A 20649-nucleotide genomic window follows, 5' to 3' on the forward strand; every position below is an offset into this window, starting at 1 on the left:
AATTCAGCTGAGTTCTTATGTACTTGATTAACAGTTCTGTGGAGTTCACTTGGTGAGTCACGATCGTAGTAGCGGGGAAGTACGTGATAAACTTTGGAACGGGGAATACTGCCCTCCAGTACAGAGTTGTGACACATCGCCAGTGAGTCAGCTGCCGACCAGTCAGCAGTAAGTGGTGAGAGTAAAGCTTATTCGGTTGTCAGTTCCCCTGCAGTGCGTACGTCGTCGCAGCGAAGGAGTTCTCAGCTAAAATGAAAGCCTTCAATTGGATCGTCGCCTTTCTTCTTGTCAACAGTAAGTCTCTTTACAACATTACAACTTTAATTTTTTATTCCCGTTTGTGTGCGGCTGGTCCCGGCGGAGGTTGGAGTCCTCCCTCGGCCATGGGTGTGTGTGTTGTCCTTACGATAGTAGTGTGTAAGCTTAGGGACTGATGACCTTAGCAGTTAAGTCCTATAAGATTCCACCCACATTTGAACATTTGAACATTCCCGTTTGATAATGTATGTTATAAAGTGTTTCAATTCTGATACCGATACTGGTCCTCGCTCACTCTATCTTTGGCTAAAGCTGAGATTCTTCAATTAGCGAGGCTCGAACAGATTTCCTTCCACATTAATATCTACTGTAGTAGTCTAACACATATAACTTTGACATCGATGGTATGTTAAATTGTCTAAGTTATTCGTAGCTTGCAGAAATGATGAGGAATTTGAAGTCATTGCCAACCAAATCACCGGAGCATGTCTCTCACCAGACTAATACTGTAAGAAACGATAGTAACTTGTAACCTGGTACATGAGTGCTTTAACTAGAACAACTGTTTGCGTACCAACCGTCTCTTTGTGTACACTTGTCTTTGTGGCTTCATAAATGAAATACGTTACAAGGTATCCTTTTAATCTGGTAACATATTGTGCCACTTCTTCCATCCCTATTGGGTTAATGTACTGGCCATCATATTTAGTTGTTGAGATTAAATTTGAGAGAACGGCTGTTCAGTAACGGTGTGTCACTATAGTCCAGTTTTCATTTCACTGTTGTCATACATTCGATATATTCACGAGACACATAACTTTATCATTCTGCGATGCGATCATTTCCGGAAATTAAGTTCAGAATTTACTTCCTAATCTACAACGAAATGATTATATGGCGCACAAAGTCGGATTGGGCATGGCTGCGGAAAGGAACATTGTGTGGACTTTTCAAAGACACTATCCTAGTAGTCGTCTGTAACATTTTGCAGATACCATGGGAACCAGAAAAATGCATGAGCGGACGGGTATATGATTTCAACTTCACCTCAATACGTTTTCACTGGCAGTCGTTTGAATTTATCTTGTATGTACGATACGGTAGTTGCAGGACACGCATGCGAATCAGTAAGGCCTTGCTGTAGAGGGAAATGGAAACACACAGCCTGACAAAAAAAAAGTTAACCGAACAGAAAAGGAGGAGCAAAGGTAGTTACTCTTAACGAGTTGAGTGGGTATTTTACTTCAGCGATGTCAAAATTGAGTCAAATTTAGAAAACTTGGCAGTATGAGGCCACATATCGGTTAGATGCTGCACCGTCCCTGACCTGTATGCGTACACTAATTCGGCTGAGACGAGTTCTATCATCTCCTGAGGCAAGATGGCCCTCAACTGTTGTAACTGGTACTTGATATCGTGGATATTCGTTCTGAGACGGACTTGACATCTGAGCTGGGTCCCCAAATGTTCCATCGCTGACTGACGTAAGAATCTTGTTGGCTGTGGGAGTACCTCCAAATCTTGCAAACAGTTCATAGAGATAGGTGGCAAGTGTAGGTGACTGTTGAAAAATGGCACCACGATACCGTCTCATGAGCGGTAACAAATTAGAACGCAGGATGCACGTGTCGTACCGTTGCGCCGTCAGAGTTCGTCCAGTCACTACAATTCTACCAGCCGTGACATAAAGCTGTATCTGACGGCTCCCCAACACCATGACGCCAGGAATAACACCCCTGTGCCTCTAGAAAACACTGAAAGATTTAGGTCACCTTCATATTCAAGATCGACATCCGGGGTAGTGCACAACATTATTCATCGCTGATTACAGCGAGATGCCATTCATCAGCTCTTCATGCTTCCTGACTAAGGCAACACTTGAAAAGCAGCTATATGTGTTGTGATGTTTACAACAGCTCACGCGTTAGACAGTAACTCCCTCGTCCAGTTGCAGCTAGTTTACATGTAATGGTCCGGTGTGCAAGAGAATGATGCAGGGAGTACATTACTTGCTCTCGGATGGTAGGCACAGATGTGAAGGGGTTCGATGTGCTTGACGTGCAGCGCGGTGTTATTTCATTGTACTGGTCAGACGTCGTCAACCACAAACATGAAAAGTATCCGTGCCATCCAGTTACCATGCAATCCAACATTTAGCCACTGCCACATCCGAAAACCCCACAAACAATGATGTTGCAGGTCGGCCAAATGAGGGCTCAACATGTGACCACTTTTAAACTCGGTCAGGTGCTGATAATGCCGCATCAATGGCTACGCGGCACGTCCGTGTGCTTCACAGTGATCATTCAACGTCTGAGGCTGTTAATGCCCTTGTATACCGTATCTAAACAAGTGCTACACATGTTTACATGGTGAAATATCGACTAAATTACGATCATTCTTACCAGTAATAGTCCCGATAAGAAGGGAACTCCTTTATCTGACGATAATATTCACTAATGCCGGTAATCCTGCTGGCTGTCACCATACTTCAGTCAAAACTAGTCCTATTTTTCCACTCACTCGTCTACTATTTCTACGGGAAGACTGAGTATACTATCGCAGATTTGCAGTATGCTAATCCTACTTACGTACAATTGCTCTGACGACTCATCCTCTATTCATTTACTTTCTGATAAAAACTATACGGGCAATTCCATGTAATACGGAACTGATCACTAGTTATCACGAGAGGCTGACCCGCCAGTACGAAACGACACATGAGTAATGTGTTTTCAGTACAGAAGCAGTAACAGTAGAATAAGTCGTTCCGGATAGCTTAGTGACTTTGAAAGTGGACTAGTCGTTGGATATTATCTGAATGACAGATCCATTAGTCACATTTCAACAGTTCTAAAGCTGCCCAAGTCAACTGCTGATGCTGTGACTTTGAGGTGGAAACACGAAGAAACAGTCGCAGGTAAATTAAGCTGAGATAGACCTCATATGTCGATGTATAGCTACTGTCGAGAATTGTGGATATTGGTTATGAGGAATCGCATGAAATCAGCAGAACGAATTGTTCGTGAGTTCGAAAGTGCTGTCAGCAGTCGGTTTAGCGCAATGATTTTGGGCAGAGAGTTCAAGAGAATGGTGTACAGTGGTCGAGGAGCCACTCACAAGAAATACATTTCTGTATGAAGACCTGTTCTTTCGGACATGTCCTAAAGAACAGACACGATCGGTGACCATGCAGCTCTCTAAGAATGAAATGATGAAAAAAACGAGACCCTAAGCTGTTGACAGGCGTTGATATACATCAAAGGGAACACTTGAAAATGTGTGCCTAAACTGGAACTCGAACCCGGAATCTCCTGCATACATGGCAGACGCTCTATCCATCTGAGCCACCGAAGGCACAGAGGATAGTGCGACTGCAGGGATTTATTCCTTGCACGCTCCCCGTGAGACCGACATTCCCAGCCTAATGTCCATACACTACACTCGTAGTGACCCTTCCCATTACACTCATTACTCGCGGCAGACAATCTTACCAAGTCCCGTAAGAGTTCGGTCAAGGCGTGTGCATCTACCACAGAAGAAGAAGGTTAATGGCCGGTTAGCCTTAATTTATGAAGATGGTATAAGTTCTTTCGAACATGCCCAAAAGAACAGATACCATCTTCATATAGTTAAGGCTAACTGGCCATTAACCTTCTTCTGTGCTGGATGCACACGCCTTGCCCGAACTCTTACGGGACTCGGTAAGATTGTCTGCCTCGAGTAATGAGTGCAATGGGCAGGGGCACTGCGAATGTAGTGTGTAGACGTTAAGTTGGGAATGTAGGTCTCACGGGGAGCGTGCAAGGGATAAATCCCTGCAGTCGCACTATCCTCTGTGCCCTCGATTTCTCAGACAGATAGAGCGTCTGCCATGTAAACTGGATATCCCTGGTTCGAGTACCAATCGAGGCACCCATTTTCAACTGTCCCAGTTGATGTACATCAACGCCTGTCGACAGTTTTGTGTTTAGATTTATTATCATTTCACACATATCTGTAGTCAGAGCTAAGCGACACTTGAGGTGGTGTTATGTGCAATGCCGCTGGACAGTGGACAACTGAAACGAATTATCTGAAGTAATAACTGACGATATACTCTGTGGCAGTCAGACTAAAGGGTTTGGGTTTGGCTAATGTCCGGAGGACGTTGCCATCCATAATGAACAGTGCCATCAGTGAGGTAAAAACGAGGTAGTGTGGTGGTGTAGTGCTTTTTTTTATACGATTAGGTTGTTATCCTCTCTTTGGACTTCAGAAAATTCTGAATGCAGATGCAACTGAATACCAGTTACAACGTTTTGTATTACGTAAAGCAGGGGAACAATTTGGGACAGTAACCGTTTGTAGCAGCATGACACTGTTAGCTGTCATAAAACAGCAGCTGTAGGGGTATTGTTTGTGGACAATGATGTTCCTGAAATAGACTGGCTTGTCAAGAAACCCTTCCTGAAACCACTGGAATACTTTTAGTATGAGTTATGATGTCGATTTTGCTCCAGACCCCAGTGTGCCGTATAGCCCTGTTCTCTGGTTTCGTGTCTTCAGAATGAATGAACTGCCATCCCCCCACACACACTTGGTGGTTGTTCCTTAACTTTTTGTATTGTTATTTTATTCCGAGTCCAGGTTTGATGTGACACTCATGTAATCGCCAAATACTCAGCCTACGGAAATGTGCACCTGTGTTGACTCGTTACTGGACGGTTCCGAGATAACTAACAGGAAACCAAGGAAGTACTGGTGTTGGGCAATTAGTCATTAGCAATTCTCTGAATAGCTTGTTTATCTCAAGAAGTTCATACCCAAAGGTCACTTCCTTCAGGAAACAGGTTTACAAACTGGTATTATATGGGCTTCGTGTGGGTCCTTTCGAAATACTTCACAGCATTTTTCAGAGATACTAGCTGAGTGTTTCAGTACAAGCGACCTACGGGCTCCACACACTCGTTATGCAATAACCAAATTTTCTTATGTATATTTTACTCCATCTGTCCATTTACCTGCACAAGCCAAAATATACTCGTTACATTCACTGTTTACAAGGGTCTAATACTTCTCTCTCCTCATCGTCCGTAGCCACGACCTTCGATTTACTCTCTCGTGACATTTTTGGACTACAGAATCCTATTCGCATCACTTAGGAACATCATGTTTTTAAGAACTAAAATTGGTTTACAGAGGAGACTGTACACAGAAATAAACCAACCGGTTAGATAAGAAATAAACGCTGTTTCTAAATTGTAGCCAGAGTTATATAATATTCTGCGAGTGTTCTTCACAGTAATAGTGCACGACTACAACAGAGAAGATAATAATACGACACATGTTAACATACAATAGTTAAGCTCTGTAGCGTCACATCTCTAACATGTCTTAGAACCCAACAAGTCCAATAATTGAGCATGTTAGCTACGTGGGGTTAAGTAAAAGTACCCACTGAGGGCCAAACATTAGCGAAGGTAGCTCAGTCCTATCCTCCAATTCGTTTATAATGTGTCACATACCTAAGTTTGCCACATGCTGGACTGTGCTGGTCTTGTGTGGTTAAGTGATGTATTTGTGACGTTATCGAATGCTATTGGAGTGAAGGAAGAAGATAAGATCTTGTGCTTGCACATACTTAAATACTTTCTCAAGGCACCTAAGATGCAGTTGCATTTAACGTCAAACAATCCAAAAAATATCTGATTTCCTCAACCCATAAGTCACAAAGGGTTTGTTTCAAAAAAATATATTGAGGATATTGATGAGCAATATGATGATCAGGAGTTGTGTGTTAGTGTAACTGTTCCTCTTGCCTACAAAATACAGTAGGTGAAACTATCTTCAGTCATCAAATTGTAGCAGGCACACAATTATACCTAAACCCGTATTTATTACAATCAATTACTTTAGATCACGTAGAAAACGCTCAGCAAAGAACTACAAGCGAACTCGGTCAGGGCAGAGAAGTATTGGCCTAAATATTTCAATTTTCGTTAAAACGTACGCTGAAGAAAGGGTAGCAAGAGGTGCACTTAACTACGACTGCCAATTTTGGCTTACTCTTGCTTTCAGAAACAACACCACATTACTGAGCTGGTAGGAAGAACATTTGCTATCGTATAGCTGGAAAATTTTTCACGTCTTTATTCCATCAATGGGCATTAAAATCTGAACGAGTTTAAATTGTGTCTTTTACCTAACGCACTTCATTATAGGCACAAGAAACATTAAATATCACATCAATACTACTCCACACACATGACCAAGTAGCGGAAGCCAACGGAAATGCAAAAAATACGGACACACAAAATTATTCCTTCTCTGTCTTACACTCACCCACTACCATATGATTATTCATTCGACTACTACACGTTTTCAGACCGAAACTGCAGTTTACCAATGTGGCGGTTGCTCCAATCGACCACGTGGCGGAAAAGCAAGTACAAAAACAAAACATATGACAAATAAATAAAAAATCCCCTAAAATATTACTGTAAGAGAAAGGCCATATTAAAATACATTAAATGAGTGAGCGCCTGTTAATCACAGAGCAATAATACGACCGTAAGCTTAACGCCCATGGTGCGTGGCCTGACCACGGCACCAACGCAAAGTTCTAGTGAAATTTAACTAAATTATGAAAATAAACTCACTTATGGGGGTTTCGTGGTAATATCACACCTGATTGCAACATCTGGACCATATTAACAAGCAGGTTTGAGAGACTCTAATACCTTTGTTAACATTACGAAAATCGATAGCTGCATCTCCACGTCTGTCCAGCGTCCCTACCAAGGAGCGAGTGGACTTGCAGACACGTCGCCTAACCGTTGTTCGTTAAAAAGGTTGTGGAGGGGACGATTCGCCAACCTAACAAAGCCAACACTCGTGCTTCAGGAAGTAAATCCAAATGTTTCTTTGTTACGCCAACCAAAACCACGGATATTAGGGTTATTTACAAAACACTTCGCAGCAGTCTCAGAAACAAGATCGGAGAAAATATAGGCCTTTCGCTACAAAGCATGGAAAACCACATACACCCTTCTAGAGCAGATAGTTACCAAAACAATACCTGCCAGAGTAGTCAATGAAATTCGTGAGAAGGCAAACTGTAAATGTATAACACAAAGATGATAAAAACAAATGTAAAGCGTATGAGAAAAAGTCAGAAAATTTTTTGTTATTTCAAAAGTAACTGCCATAGGTGTTAATATATTTATCCCAAAGTGAGGCAAAATATTCAATGCCTTCATGGAAAAATGTTTTCGGTGGCCTACGGATGCATGACTGTACCCATGCGTGCACTTCTTCGTCCGAAGCATTTCGACGGCTACGACTGTCATTTTTCACGCACCAAAAATATGTAAATTGCATGAGGGGAAATGGGGACTGTGTGGAGGATGTGGAAGAAACATATGAAGCATACGCGAAACAGCCGTGGCATCACGTAGCCGGGTTCACAGTTTTCTTATGTGCCTTTTCTTTTACTGCACTTTATATATCTTATCATGAGAGTCCATAGATTTCAATGAAATTAAGAATAAAGATCTTTTTTCATTAACTGCTCTGAGGTCACTTAAAATATTCGAAAGTCATATGGATACTTTATAACACTAGCCTGCCGTTACTCAAGCTAATGTTACCTTCTGAGAGGATTTTGAAATTTTGACCGCATGTGTGTCTAACAGATAAAGGTATCGGACTGTAATTTTGAATATATTGCAGTTAACAGAAAAATGAAACAAACTCTAAGTTCGGGGTTTAATGAAAGTAGTAAAACACATATGTGAATGAAAAACGCATGATCGTCAGCCTAATTGGGCTCATTAATTTGGAAATATAAGTTTAAGAAAATTGACTATCAGTTATTGAAGTTAATTTCATTAATACTCCGTTTGAACAGAGCACAGGATACAAACGGACACAGGGCACTCTGAATTGTGGGTAGCAGTAATTACCAATAATGCACATACGAGTAATCATAGAAAGCAAACTCGTACCAAACTCACACTAATAAGAGCCATACTCTATTGTTGTTACTTGGATCAGTACTGAAATGTTAGTGCCAGAAGTACTGAACTAAAATTGGCCAGGAGGGGCTTCTGACTTAACTGACCTATAAATACCACAATTAAAATAAATTATAACACGATCACACTTTTTATACTCCCATTTACATAAATATATCAGATTTCCTTAGTAGTAATAATAGTCCATTTATCTTTTGAATATGTGAAGAACATGATGGGGATCCTTAAACTAGTATGGTGTGACTAGTCAAGCTCTAAGACTACTTCAGTAGCAAAGAATAATTTAAACATAATTAACTCTCAGCTTCACTTTGAAGAGTTTATATTTCTACTTTTTGACTTTTCAAGTCAAATTACTCAACACTGAGCTCAATTAACTTCAAAAAAATTGTTCATGACGATAACCAAGCCGAATTATATTTCAAATAAGTTTAACTTATGTACTCTTTTCATCATCTGTGAAGTAGATATTTTAGACAGAACATTTACACAGTCTGGCACTGAATTTTTGCAAAACAATACGTTGCAATAAATTGAGAGCTCTTTAGCAAAATTAACTTCTACTTTTGCTAATACTTGCACATTTGACAAACATGACTAAATCACTAGTTCATTTGAAAGATGATACTCGGTTTTATAAACACTTTGGAGAAGGCCCTGCAAAGGTTCATGATCAGAATGTAAGATATGGTTGTAAACACAGGCTTATAGCACTTGGATTATTATTAAAATTACACACAGAAATTAACTCATCCATGCTCTGATACTTACCTGTATGTATGAAGTTGGTGGAACTGTGGCGTAGTGGTAGTTGCGAATGACATGGCCTCTAACTGCACTCACGGCACTTGATGTGTGAATGCTCTATAAAATTTCTTCTTGGCGACTGATATTTAACTTGTAAGAGCATGCAACTGCCAAATCCATATCCGAGGCCAAGTTCCTTGCGAAGCGGCTTCCAACTGCCTCCCTCGGCACCGTCGATGTGTACCGAGCAATGGCTAGCCATTGACTGCGTACCGTTCACACGAAGGAGCTGCCCAGTTCGACCTCCAAAACCACCTTGTACATGGCGCCAATCTACTTCCGTTGCGGAGGGACTTCCCTACATCTTTTATATTTTACAATGCAAGTGCCCTAAGCATAAACAACTTTCCAATAACATTGTTTTTCTTTTAAATATACACATATTATAAAATGTAATTATTTTAAGTATCATTTAGCTTTTTCCATACATACCTGACAGACTTTAAATATCCTGTCACGAATTAATGACATTAACTAACACAGAATAAACACATCATAAATGCAGACACAATGTTACATAATATAAACATATTTCTAATCGATATAAGTGTTACAATTTTTAGTTCAGCGCTTCATGGCAGATTTAATATTTCTCCGAAGACCTTCTCATTTGTAAATATAATGCCATATAAAGTCACTGTTTTACACAGTGTGTACTACATGACTTACGTCTCTTATGACTTCCAACATGACACCGTAGGAGTACGTTTGAAATACGTTTAGAAATTTTGGGGAGATTATGCTCACATTAACACGAGTGATAGGTATAAAATTACGACGAGTAATGTTTCCTTTACTAAATAGATATAAAAACGTGCCAAAGAAACAGTACTACAGATTTTACTTTGTTCGTACAATACAATGACCACTAGACCCGTTCAGAAGTAATGGTGAATGACAAAAAATATTACAAAGTCCTACACCTGTTACCTGCATAGAGTTATAGGTGATCTCTTTGGCATTAAGTGACTTTCCACTTACCTAGCACGATTGATTTTCACTAGGTAAGTATAACATCGAGAGAAATATCAGGTAAAGCCAAATAACTTTTTACAAATGTAGCTCTATTAATGCACGGTACTATGGCAGTGCTATAACAGTGCTGTAAATGGCTGAAGACCATTCTTTTGCTTTGTTTCCAGCACTCCGAGGTGCAGAACAGCTCCCTATCGTTGACGATACTGCTCCATATTTTGATGACTTCCCAGGTGGCGAGTCCACAGATGCAGTTCCGTTGTGAGTATCCTCATGGTAACACTCATCGCTGGCGCAGTCCTGATTACGTTCAAGCAAGCCCTGCATTCAAAGTCCCGTCATATGTTCGATGAGAAAATTTAGCCATGGGTACTTGCGAGGTACTGGGCTATTCTTTTGAGTTCCTAGATGGTATGATTCACTTCCAACAGCACATGTTAACGAAAACAAATTTGTCTGTTTTAGCGATTTGGTAGAATCTGTGCAAGTAGTAGGAAGTAAACGAGTTTGTCCAACGATTAAGGACAATATTCGATGTCATATAACTCCTCAACAATGTACAGAAATTATAAAATAAGTTAGGTACCCATCTGCAGTATCGTATCGCACAACGTTTTGCCCTGCGCAAAAAATCACAGTGTCGATCTACATATACATGGTGTCCTAAAAACGTTGCGACAAATTTCGAATGGTTGTAGAGAGTGGTTTGAGGAACAAATTGATGATGGGCACTCGTGTCACAGAAGTCATTCTACGACGCTACAGATCGTCGAAGTTAAGGTGCCGGCGCCTGCCACTAGACCAGCCTTCGCCATCAAACGTTACTTTGTACGCTGACGGATCATAGTCGGAATGTCTCGCAGTTTTGTTTGCCATTCAGTTATTGCGGCTCATTGTCACTATGACCTGTGGAGAAGATAGAGCTAGCTACTGCGAAGACAAGACGTATATCCTGTGAATGCGATTGTCTTCTGCCTTCGTAGATGACAATTTCGGACACTGATTTCCATTTGAACTTAATTTCTGCACAGTATACCGAAAAACATTTTAGAGGGTTTTAGGAGAAAAATATACTACCGATGGAAACCCGTGTCCAAAACCGTTATAGTTGTATTCTCCAGCAGTTTATTGAACATAACATCTTCTATAATACAATAGCTGGCTGTACAATATATGTAGAAGTCCGTCGATCTAGCCGGAGATGTGGGTCCTCTCGGTCGGCTGGTACTTCGATCGGCGGTGCAGTACAGCGGCTTCGGTGATATCTTCTTGGAGACTCTGCTATAGCGGTTGCCATTAGCAGCAGACGAAGACTGGTCTGCCTTCGACCGGCCGGGCCTATATAGTGAGCTGGAGCCAATAGAAACCTGGCGTAAGAATCCGTGGCCGGATATGTCGCGGCGACCTCTGCAAGGAAAGTTTCCTATTAATCGACTGGAATCTTCGGCGTGTTTACCTGATGTCTTCGCCTGTTTGGCTGTTGGTTTGTTTCCCTCATAGCGTGGCTGTTACGCGGTGCTACCCAACAGGAAATTTTAATTTTCAGAGACATGTTGTAGCGCAGTCTGAAACACTGCATTGACGAACAACAGCTGTATTCCATTAATAATAAAATCGAAAACTGTGATTATGGTTCTGTATCAGCTGCAGAATATTTCAGAAGGAAAAAAAATTGTGCCATACCAGACCTCGACCAGGGATTTAAGACACCAGAGATCTCGGCCGCTCGTGCAGGCGTTAGCCGAAGTAGCTAAGGCAAATGCTGGCGACAAGCGGGGAATACGGGTTGCAGTCCCAGTCTGGCATCAATTTCCATTTCTTCTGAAATATTCTACAGCTGATGCGGAATGACAATTATAATTTGAGACCTGACTCTTTTAGGATCGTAATAATATTCCATATTACAGAGGAGATATTAGTAGCACTTGTAATTTCACTTAATACCTTCTGTATCGTTCCCTCAATTTGTATTTGCTTTCTCTTTTGAACTGTTTCCGCGAGTTATTCAAAAGTAATGACAAAAAATTTCTGCTACACAGGAACTGTCTTTTAAGAAAAATATCATGTGCCATGGTTTTCTTCCATGTCTCTTTTAACAATATTCCATACAGATCTGATTTTATTGTCTCGTCATTCAATATCAGACAGCAGACACATGCTCTAGCATTCTAGTACAACTTTTCTTAAAATAATACAGAGCTGTTTATAGAAACAACTTCTTTTGGGAACATTATCAGTTCTTCCTATTTTTTCATTTGCAACATACTATGATACCTGTAGTACTCTCAGGTTTCTGTAATGTCTTTCTAGTATTGCATTTAATTATCTTTCCACGAAAACTACACTCAGAATTGGATACAGATTTATTAAGAAATATTTCCCATTTAAATCTGGCATTGGGTTCATTGCAAACATCACTCCTGGTAACATTTTTCACTTTCTTTATAATATTCACTTGTTTTGTAATAAATTATCATGTTTCTTAATTGCATATAGAGCTATGTAACGTAATGAGATTCACTGGACATCGTGATCTGGTAATCCGCTTACCACTAAATTTCCACGTGTTGTAAGAATACATTATCTGTAAGGGTAATATTATCTTCAGCAAGTCGAGCTGGGAAATTTCTGACTAATTCGCAAGTGGCTGTAAGCGCCGCTAGATCACTTCCCGTGTCAGATTCCCTCGAGAAATAGACTCTAAAGGCACAACAAATCAATAATACCGTCATTCTGTGTGACAAACATCACAATAAGCCATCAAAAACTTTTATCTATTTTACGCAGTTACGCAGACAAACACAAATACATCATTTCCCAACATTAACTCACAAGAACATATTTCTGTACACTGATCTATACGTAATACATTTTTTTCTAATCTTATTATTTAGATTTCTGTTTTATGAATGTGACAGCTCTTCCTCTACCGATACTGTATCTACGTAAGTGTGCAGCTAATTTATAACTACTTAAGTACAAATTTTCTGTCCATGTCATTATATAGTTTTGAGACGAATGACAACAATTTCTTCACAAGTAATAAGACCATCCATACACTGTAACAAATCATTTTTTTCGGTTTTTTATCTCCCTGTATTCTGATGACGCAGACTGATTTTACCTTTCACTTTATTTTTATAATATTAACTGACAGTATCAGTATATTTAATTTTGATTATTACTGTCTGTATTATCGCTGATGTTGACGTAAGCCTGGTGTCTCACATCTTCCTACAGCAACTACTGGAACAGCACCAATATGATAATTGACATCCGTCTCAAGGAGCATCGTCAGCACCATGTTTACTCACGTAAGAGTAGAGATAACATGGGACTGGTCCGTGTACCACAAAATTTCTACAAAAGCCGTATTTCTGTGCTCAGCAGCTGCTTCGATTTTGTCTCGGTCACCATTATTATGAATTTTCCGCCTTTAACCAGATTATATCCAGGTTTCCCAACTATCACTACTTGATCATCTTTGGAAAAATCCTTACACAATGGTGTAAGCTTTCTGTTACCTGGACGAGATGCAATAAATGTAATGAAGTATCAATTTATATTACTATTTTCATAAGTTTCTTGTGTGTAAAATCAGACCTAATATTAGGAAAGTAGGCGCAAGAAGAAAATCTACTTTTCACATAGTTTTAGCTTATTTGAAATGCCAATAACACTTACACTTACGTAATTACACACATATAATACTTATAACAACAACAAACGCTTAAAACTAGTTCCTAATATCTTATTTATTTAATTACTTACGACAGTGGAATTCACTATGAACTCACGGGCTCAATATTGCCTCTGCTCTGGCGGCCTTCATTTGGTAACATATCGGTCAGACCGGAAAGTGGTAACTGGAATGTAGATCATCGTCCACTTTCCACTAAGTAGTGACTGCAATGACTGGAAAGCAGTTAGATATACGGGGTGGCTGTAACGAAGCTTTCACTACTTGTGATGTTCCCTGAGACAAACAAGTGATCGTAGGAGATTGAAACTTCGATGAAACATTGGTCAGGACACGCAGAAGAGAAATAAGGAATAAGCCACTGAGAACAACACATTTTAATTTTCACATTATTTGATAGCGTTTGTAAATTGCTTACCATGAAAACGTTTCAGGTTGCAAACGGTGATCAGCGTTATGACAATCTGCATCCACGACAGCATAGAACAGCACTACAGATACCATTTCATATCTTTTCGCAGCACTTTTTGAACGGTGGAACATACAATGTGCAACTCTCAGAACAACGCTCGTGCACTGCTTGTACATCGCACATTGCGCACTGCATTCTCAGTCATGGCAACAGGAACTCTTTCGACAGTTTGTTGCGCAATTGGCCGTCGACCTCTCCCAAGAACAATTCTGAAAACGCCACATAGTTCCAACTTCTGAATCATGTTCTTCAATCCCGGTGCGGAGAGAGGACTCCCCGGTTTTCCTTCAATACTTCGACACTTGCGAAGAGCAGCAGCACTGTTACTGTTGTTTTGATAAAACAGCATTACGAGCAAAGCCCTGGTCAGCTTGTCCACACCCATCTTCACTGTCTGCAACTGTAACACACACTGATGCTTGTGTTTCAAAACTTACACTGCCGCATCGGTAAAGACGTCAAACGGCAAGACGTGACGTTAACACTACTAACAACACAATTGCTGCAGAGCACAGTCTGAATATAATTCCTATAAAGTTTGGTAACCACACAGTAAATGGTTTTCTGTTCACACTGACCCAAGTAGTGGAAGTTTAATCATAAACCTATCCATCTGTATACTATAAATAAGATGCATACTCACTGTCACATTGATGGCAAATATTAATATAATTATCTGCTTATCATTCAGAAATTTACCCACGTCAGATGAAACCACTGCAAGAACCACGCTGGAAGCGAAGTGCAGTGAACCTGTCGATGGTTCAGATGTTTTGCAGAAGAGTGACTGTTCCCTGCCACCACCAGGATGCAAGTCAACTGGTTCTACATCTGAAGAGGTTGAGTTCCAGATTAATACTCAGAAACCTTCGAAGATTATTTCTCCGTCCATTGAAACTGATGGTACAACGCATTAGCATGTACATACTTACATAGTAATTGGTTCCTTTTTCCTAGGAACTGCTATTGTATATGTTGCGGCCATATCAATAACGCACTTGATTTTTATTTAAAGGATAGGTGTTATGGTGCATATATTGATAATGAACAATAAATCCTAGCAGTCTCTCATCTTTTTCGTGAAATATATGGTACTGTGTACGTATAAACACACACCACATTCTACTTTGGATTTATTGACACAGTTGGGATAATGAGATTGGCAGTTATCGACAGGAATAAATATTAATTCATTAAATATACTGATGATTAATTGCAGTTGACGATTCTGCAGTGAGTTTGGTTGCTCTAGAACTTCATAACAATTGCAGCAAGCCACTGTTACTTAGGTTTCACACATTGCTCTTTTTTTATAAGCACAAATACACTCATAATGTACGTATTTGATGATTTTAAATAAAAACTGTATGGAGAAAGAGAGAGAAAATATGTTTTACTTTGTACCTTATTAACCTCAGTTTGCTCAAAAAGTATCATCTCTCCCTCGGTGTTTCCCTTCATAATAACACATCCCCTTTATCCATCATGTTTTCGTTTAGCATATTTTATTTTGTTGAAAGATTTCTTGATGCCTTCAGCTCCCATTCTGTTTATTTCATGTGTACGATTGTACAGTTTAGGCCTTGGGCCATTTAAAGGATTTTATGGATGATCTTTAGTAATAAATTATGTCATGAGTGTCGTTGCTCCTGGAACCACACTACTAAAAATATCAGCTATAAAATACCTGAGAATGGCCTCAGGCCGAAATTGTATAATCGTACATGAAGTAAAGAGAATGGCAACTGAAGCCACCAAGAAATCTTTCAAACACTTCATTGCAGCTGCGGATCCTATCGCACTGAAAATGATTTTATATTCATTGCACTGGACACATGTATGAATGTAAAAATATGATTTTATATTCATTGCACTGGACACATGTATGAATGTAAAATATTTAGGAACATGCCAAACATTAACAAAATATAATGATCAGTTAAACGGTAAACTATGAAATGGAGATTTTAGTTAAATATTTATTTATAATAAACAACACCACGAAAATTTTCTTCTTTATACAGACCTTAATAATTAGCAAAAAAGGTAGGAGTTCAGCCTTTGTCGATCAGTGTGAACCGTTCACTCATACACCTCCATTATTTATTAGGAGTTATCTTCAAACCTTAGTTACTGATGAGCAACGACAGGCATACTATGCCTGTATTACGATAGTAGAAATAGCGATAGTAAGTAGGCAAACACAATGTACAGGGATAGTAGTGGCAGAATACAGGAGTGTATGACAAAACCTATTGCTGATGTTACCTGTAGAACATTCTGTAGTGTTCTGTTCATAAAATGTGGTACTCAGACAACTGTGTCACAGTGAATGCATTCATTATGTTCTTTGGAATTATGTTGTCTCAAAACACGGTGAAAACCCTGTGTATAATACAAGGAACAAAAGCAGCCACTGTAATGACTTCTAGGATTTGACATTAGCACGGAAAGAAGTGAGATACGGCTGTATATAACATGTGCATACTGTGAGATAATAGTTTTATTGAATCATTTCTCACGGTCGTCGGCTATCCAATAGGGATCAGGAGTTTGCACTCTCAGTTTTGAGTCTACAGTCAGTAATTGAACTGAGCTTAATGGCAAACAGCGTTTGGAGCAATCATATTTCAGCACTAACACGCTTCACTGGCGAGTGTCCCACTGTTTCAGCCATTTAAACGTGGTCGTGGGACTGCAGCAAGCCGGATAGATGTATCGACCGACTGTTGCACATGTCTGTCACATTCTATCAGTGGTGTGTTGCTACTTTCAACAGTGGGCTCTGAAATATTCCCATACCTGTAGACCATATTCTGGATGTCTGCGTTTTACAGACGCACTTTTAGATCCGCGCGTTGTGCGAGCGAGAGCGGCAGTGGCCAACCCAACATTTTCCAGGTACGACATCTGGGCACATGTCGCACCTGCTGTGTCACCAGGGATCATTAGGGACCGTCTGCTAGCACCGGGACCAAGAACATACATGAATCTGGCTAGGCTACCACAGACACCACAACACCGCCGATCATGGGTACTCTGGTGTCGTGAGAGTGTTGACGAGAGTAGGATCTGTACGTATGTGTGCAATGGACGTTCACGTGTATGGAGTAGATCTGTTAAGCTGCCTTTTCCAAAATGCATTCGTCGATGACACATGGGTCCAACCCCAGGATTCATGGTGTGATGGGCGGGGAAGGATCATTTACAGTTCATATTCACATCTGTTGTTTCTATAGGATAAAGTAACCAATACTCGCTATACTACACGGGTTTTTATCCCCGTGCTACTACCATGTCTTCGGCAGGAAGGTAATGTGCTTTTTCTGTAGGATAATGCATATCCAAATACGGCTGTTGAGACTTACATGCTCTTCGTCGTGCACGACAACTACCATGGTAAACCAGATCAGCAGATAACTCTCCAATTGAAGATAAGTGGACATGGTTAAGCGGGAACTTACTCGTTCTCCAGGGATTGCAAGAACCACTACCGAAATACAACAAAAGGCGCAATATGTTTGTGGACAATTTATCGCTGGATGCCATTCTGAACCTTTATGATCGTTAGTATACGAGAATACACGCTTACGTTTTTGATAGAGGAGGCTACGCTGAGACTGTTTAGGCACGCTTTACTGTGTTATGTGAGTTTCATTTTGTCTTCATTTGCTATCATGTATTCCAACAATGATGAACTACCTGACGCTTCACTTGAAAAAGAAAATAACTTAGTCCATATTTTCCTCTAGTGTATAATAGCGTTTCAGGGTGAATAAAGAATTTTCTGTTAGGAAGTTCCTTCTACAACACTGCAAAGTATCTTTACGAATATTCTTTAGATTAATGTGTTAGGTTAAGAAACAGCCGCCAATTTTCGAAGCCGGTGTTATAGATAATGGTGAAAGAGAAAAAGTTTCCTATTTGTTACCACTTGATCAAACACAGCCTTGGGGCCGCTAAGATTGGCTTCTTGTCTTTGTAGCATTCGACCAGCCTGCTGAAGGAGCTGCCTCTATCACCATAGTAAATGAATTTTGTTTGACTATCTAAGTACCTCAGGCATTGGTGACAAAATGTTCCATATCTGTTACTCCCATACAAACAATATATCACTCACCGTATGTGCAAGAGTAGTACGGAACAAACATTAAATGATAAGTTAAGCACGAGTTAATTTGGTAAAAAAGACCTTAAATCACGCATAAAGCTTCATATATCATATTATGTGCAACTATATTACTCAGTTACTCTCACTGTAAGAGACATCTCTTGGGGAATGTAATTTCACACTCATTTAGCACATATGACGATACTGAGAGGAGTACAGAGCGTAGAAAAGGTGAATCAAGGAAGAACCAGTTAATCAATTGAACCTATACTACGTAAGGACAACCTCTCTAAATCCGAGATATCCAATACGTCACGAACAACCACGAGTTCAGTAAGTAAGTATGTAGTTAATTACATGATCAGCAAGGACTGTGGAATTTGGTGCTTTGAATGTTAATGAAAGAAATCGTGCCGGATATGTTCATAGTGCATATAGGGATTAGTAGTACTGAATGTAATTATTATCGCGTAATTAAAGAGGGATGCTACGAAAAGTCAAGGGAAGGACAGTCACTCCGCAAAGAAAAGCACTTTCATTCTAATAAAATCGACGTACTGAGAATTATAAGCATGCAACTGTGTTTGTTAGACTTAATGAGATGCACGGCCTCTAATAGAAAGGATCTTTTTCTGTAAAGCCCAAGTACGAAATCACATGGTGGACAGTGCCTCACACAGGATGGGCTCAAACAACAGGGCATATCGTATACAAACTGGAAACCAACAGGACTTTCTTGAACATAAAGAGGAAAGATTGCCGAAAGTGACTAGATAAAAAAATAGTAAGTGGATTTTGGGACTGAAACGGGATAGTACAGTAAACCATTTAGGTTCGGTACAGACAGGTGGAGCGACATCACAGTGATACAGAATAGCAAAGAGACTGTATAATCGGAGCACACTGTGAGAGGCACCCACAAGCCTTGCTCATACTGGAGCATCAAGCAGTCAGGCCTGCAAGATGAGTGGTCTGCCAAGCGAGTGGATTCATTCTTATTTATCGAGTAACATGAGCTCTAGTACTCACAATTAAGTTACAAATTATTCTCCTGTTTGAATATTACGCAACGGAAACGGATAACGCACATCTGACTATTAGTAATGTACACAACTCTGACTGTTCACTACGCACTGGCAATACCACATTTTCTATCTTACCCAACGGCTTTGACCAACACGTGGCCATCGCACTAAAATGAATGGCGCACACATTACAAATTTTGGATATCATGACAACATACTATTCGAAGGAAAAGACCACCAATCTTTTTCGTTTCACTATCTTTTTTATTCCGATAAATTCTATAAACTAAACACACCATTATATTTTCTACAACAATTACACATGAGAAACTCCGACCAGTGGGCATGGCTTTACTTTGGCGATTCTCTATCTTATGGTCTCGTAATTATCTAACACTTTCGTAATTATCTAACACTTTCTGGATAGCATGGTGTATCCTTTGGTATATCTCACACTTCGAATCTCACACCCATTATCACGAAAATTTCCTCCAGACCGAGAGGTACAAAAAGGAACATGCATAACCCACTGCCTCTGAACCTATCTTGCTACTCTCCCATGCAAACCACACATACTTATATTACATGAAATACACCACACTGGCAACAGGGAATACAACGCAAGGAATAGTCACAACGTTATAATCACATCACTTTCTGCTTTCCCACTTGAATTAGTATCCCTCGCAGTGTCACACGACACTGACCCACTTCGTAACTTTTCTTTCCGACTATGAACTCTGGAGGATATATGCACGTCTATCTGTGCAATGCAAGCCAAGTGGCGTTGCTGGATAGACAGCTGACTCACCTTGCTTCACTCTCAGAGTATTATAGTTTGAATTAAGCGTAACACGGAAACATAACACGCAAAGTTATATTAAGAACATATTCGTCACACACGCGAGTCCTCAACTGATACCATGGACGAGTACTTCTCTTTATCCTTTGTCTCATACACAGATTGAGACTCACACAGTACTTACCACGTGGAAGTACTCGTCTCTAATTTCAAGTCCTGCACACGCTATTTCTTAAATATTTCCAACTTAAAGTACACACGCCAGTAATTGAGCTTAGCTTTAGCACTCGGAAATATTTCAACTTATTTCTACACGTGGTTTCATTGTGACCGTTGGTCACTTCCGAAGGTTACTACGATCCCCTTAATATTACCTGCGTGTCATTTAATTCTCCCCCCAAAAGTTCCTGAAACAGAGAAATAATTATTCAAAACTACTCTTAAGTATTTCACATGCATACCATGTCTCCACTCTTTTGTC

At 40.0% G+C, this 20649-nt stretch overlaps 1 protein-coding gene across 1 annotated transcript; it reads left to right on the forward strand.

Moving 5' to 3' along the window:
• The first annotated feature begins 208 nt into the window (after positions 1-208).
• LOC126185122 (uncharacterized) lies at positions 209-15537 on the forward strand. The gene is made up of 3 exons (XM_049927940.1): positions 209-294; positions 10226-10319; positions 14922-15537. The coding sequence occupies exons 1-3, from the start codon at positions 252-254 to the stop codon at positions 15145-15147; spliced, it is 363 nt and encodes a 120-aa protein (XP_049783897.1). The 5' UTR covers positions 209-251; the 3' UTR covers positions 15148-15537.
• Positions 15538-20649: the final 5112 nt, after the last annotated feature.

This window comes from Schistocerca cancellata, chromosome 4 (genome assembly GCF_023864275.1).
Source record: "Schistocerca cancellata isolate TAMUIC-IGC-003103 chromosome 4, iqSchCanc2.1, whole genome shotgun sequence".
Lineage (NCBI taxonomy): Eukaryota > Metazoa > Arthropoda > Insecta > Orthoptera > Acrididae > Schistocerca > Schistocerca cancellata.

Coding starts and splice junctions, on each gene's coding strand:
- LOC126185122 (XM_049927940.1), top strand. CDS start 252: ATGAAAGCCTTCAATTGGATCGTCGCCTTTCTTCTTGTCAACA. Junction 295..10,225: donor CGCCTTTCTTCTTGTCAACA/GTAAGTCTCTTT, acceptor CTTTGTTTCCAG/CACTCCGAGGTGCAGAACAG. Junction 10,320..14,921: donor TCCACAGATGCAGTTCCGTT/GTGAGTATCCTC, acceptor CTTATCATTCAG/AAATTTACCCACGTCAGATG.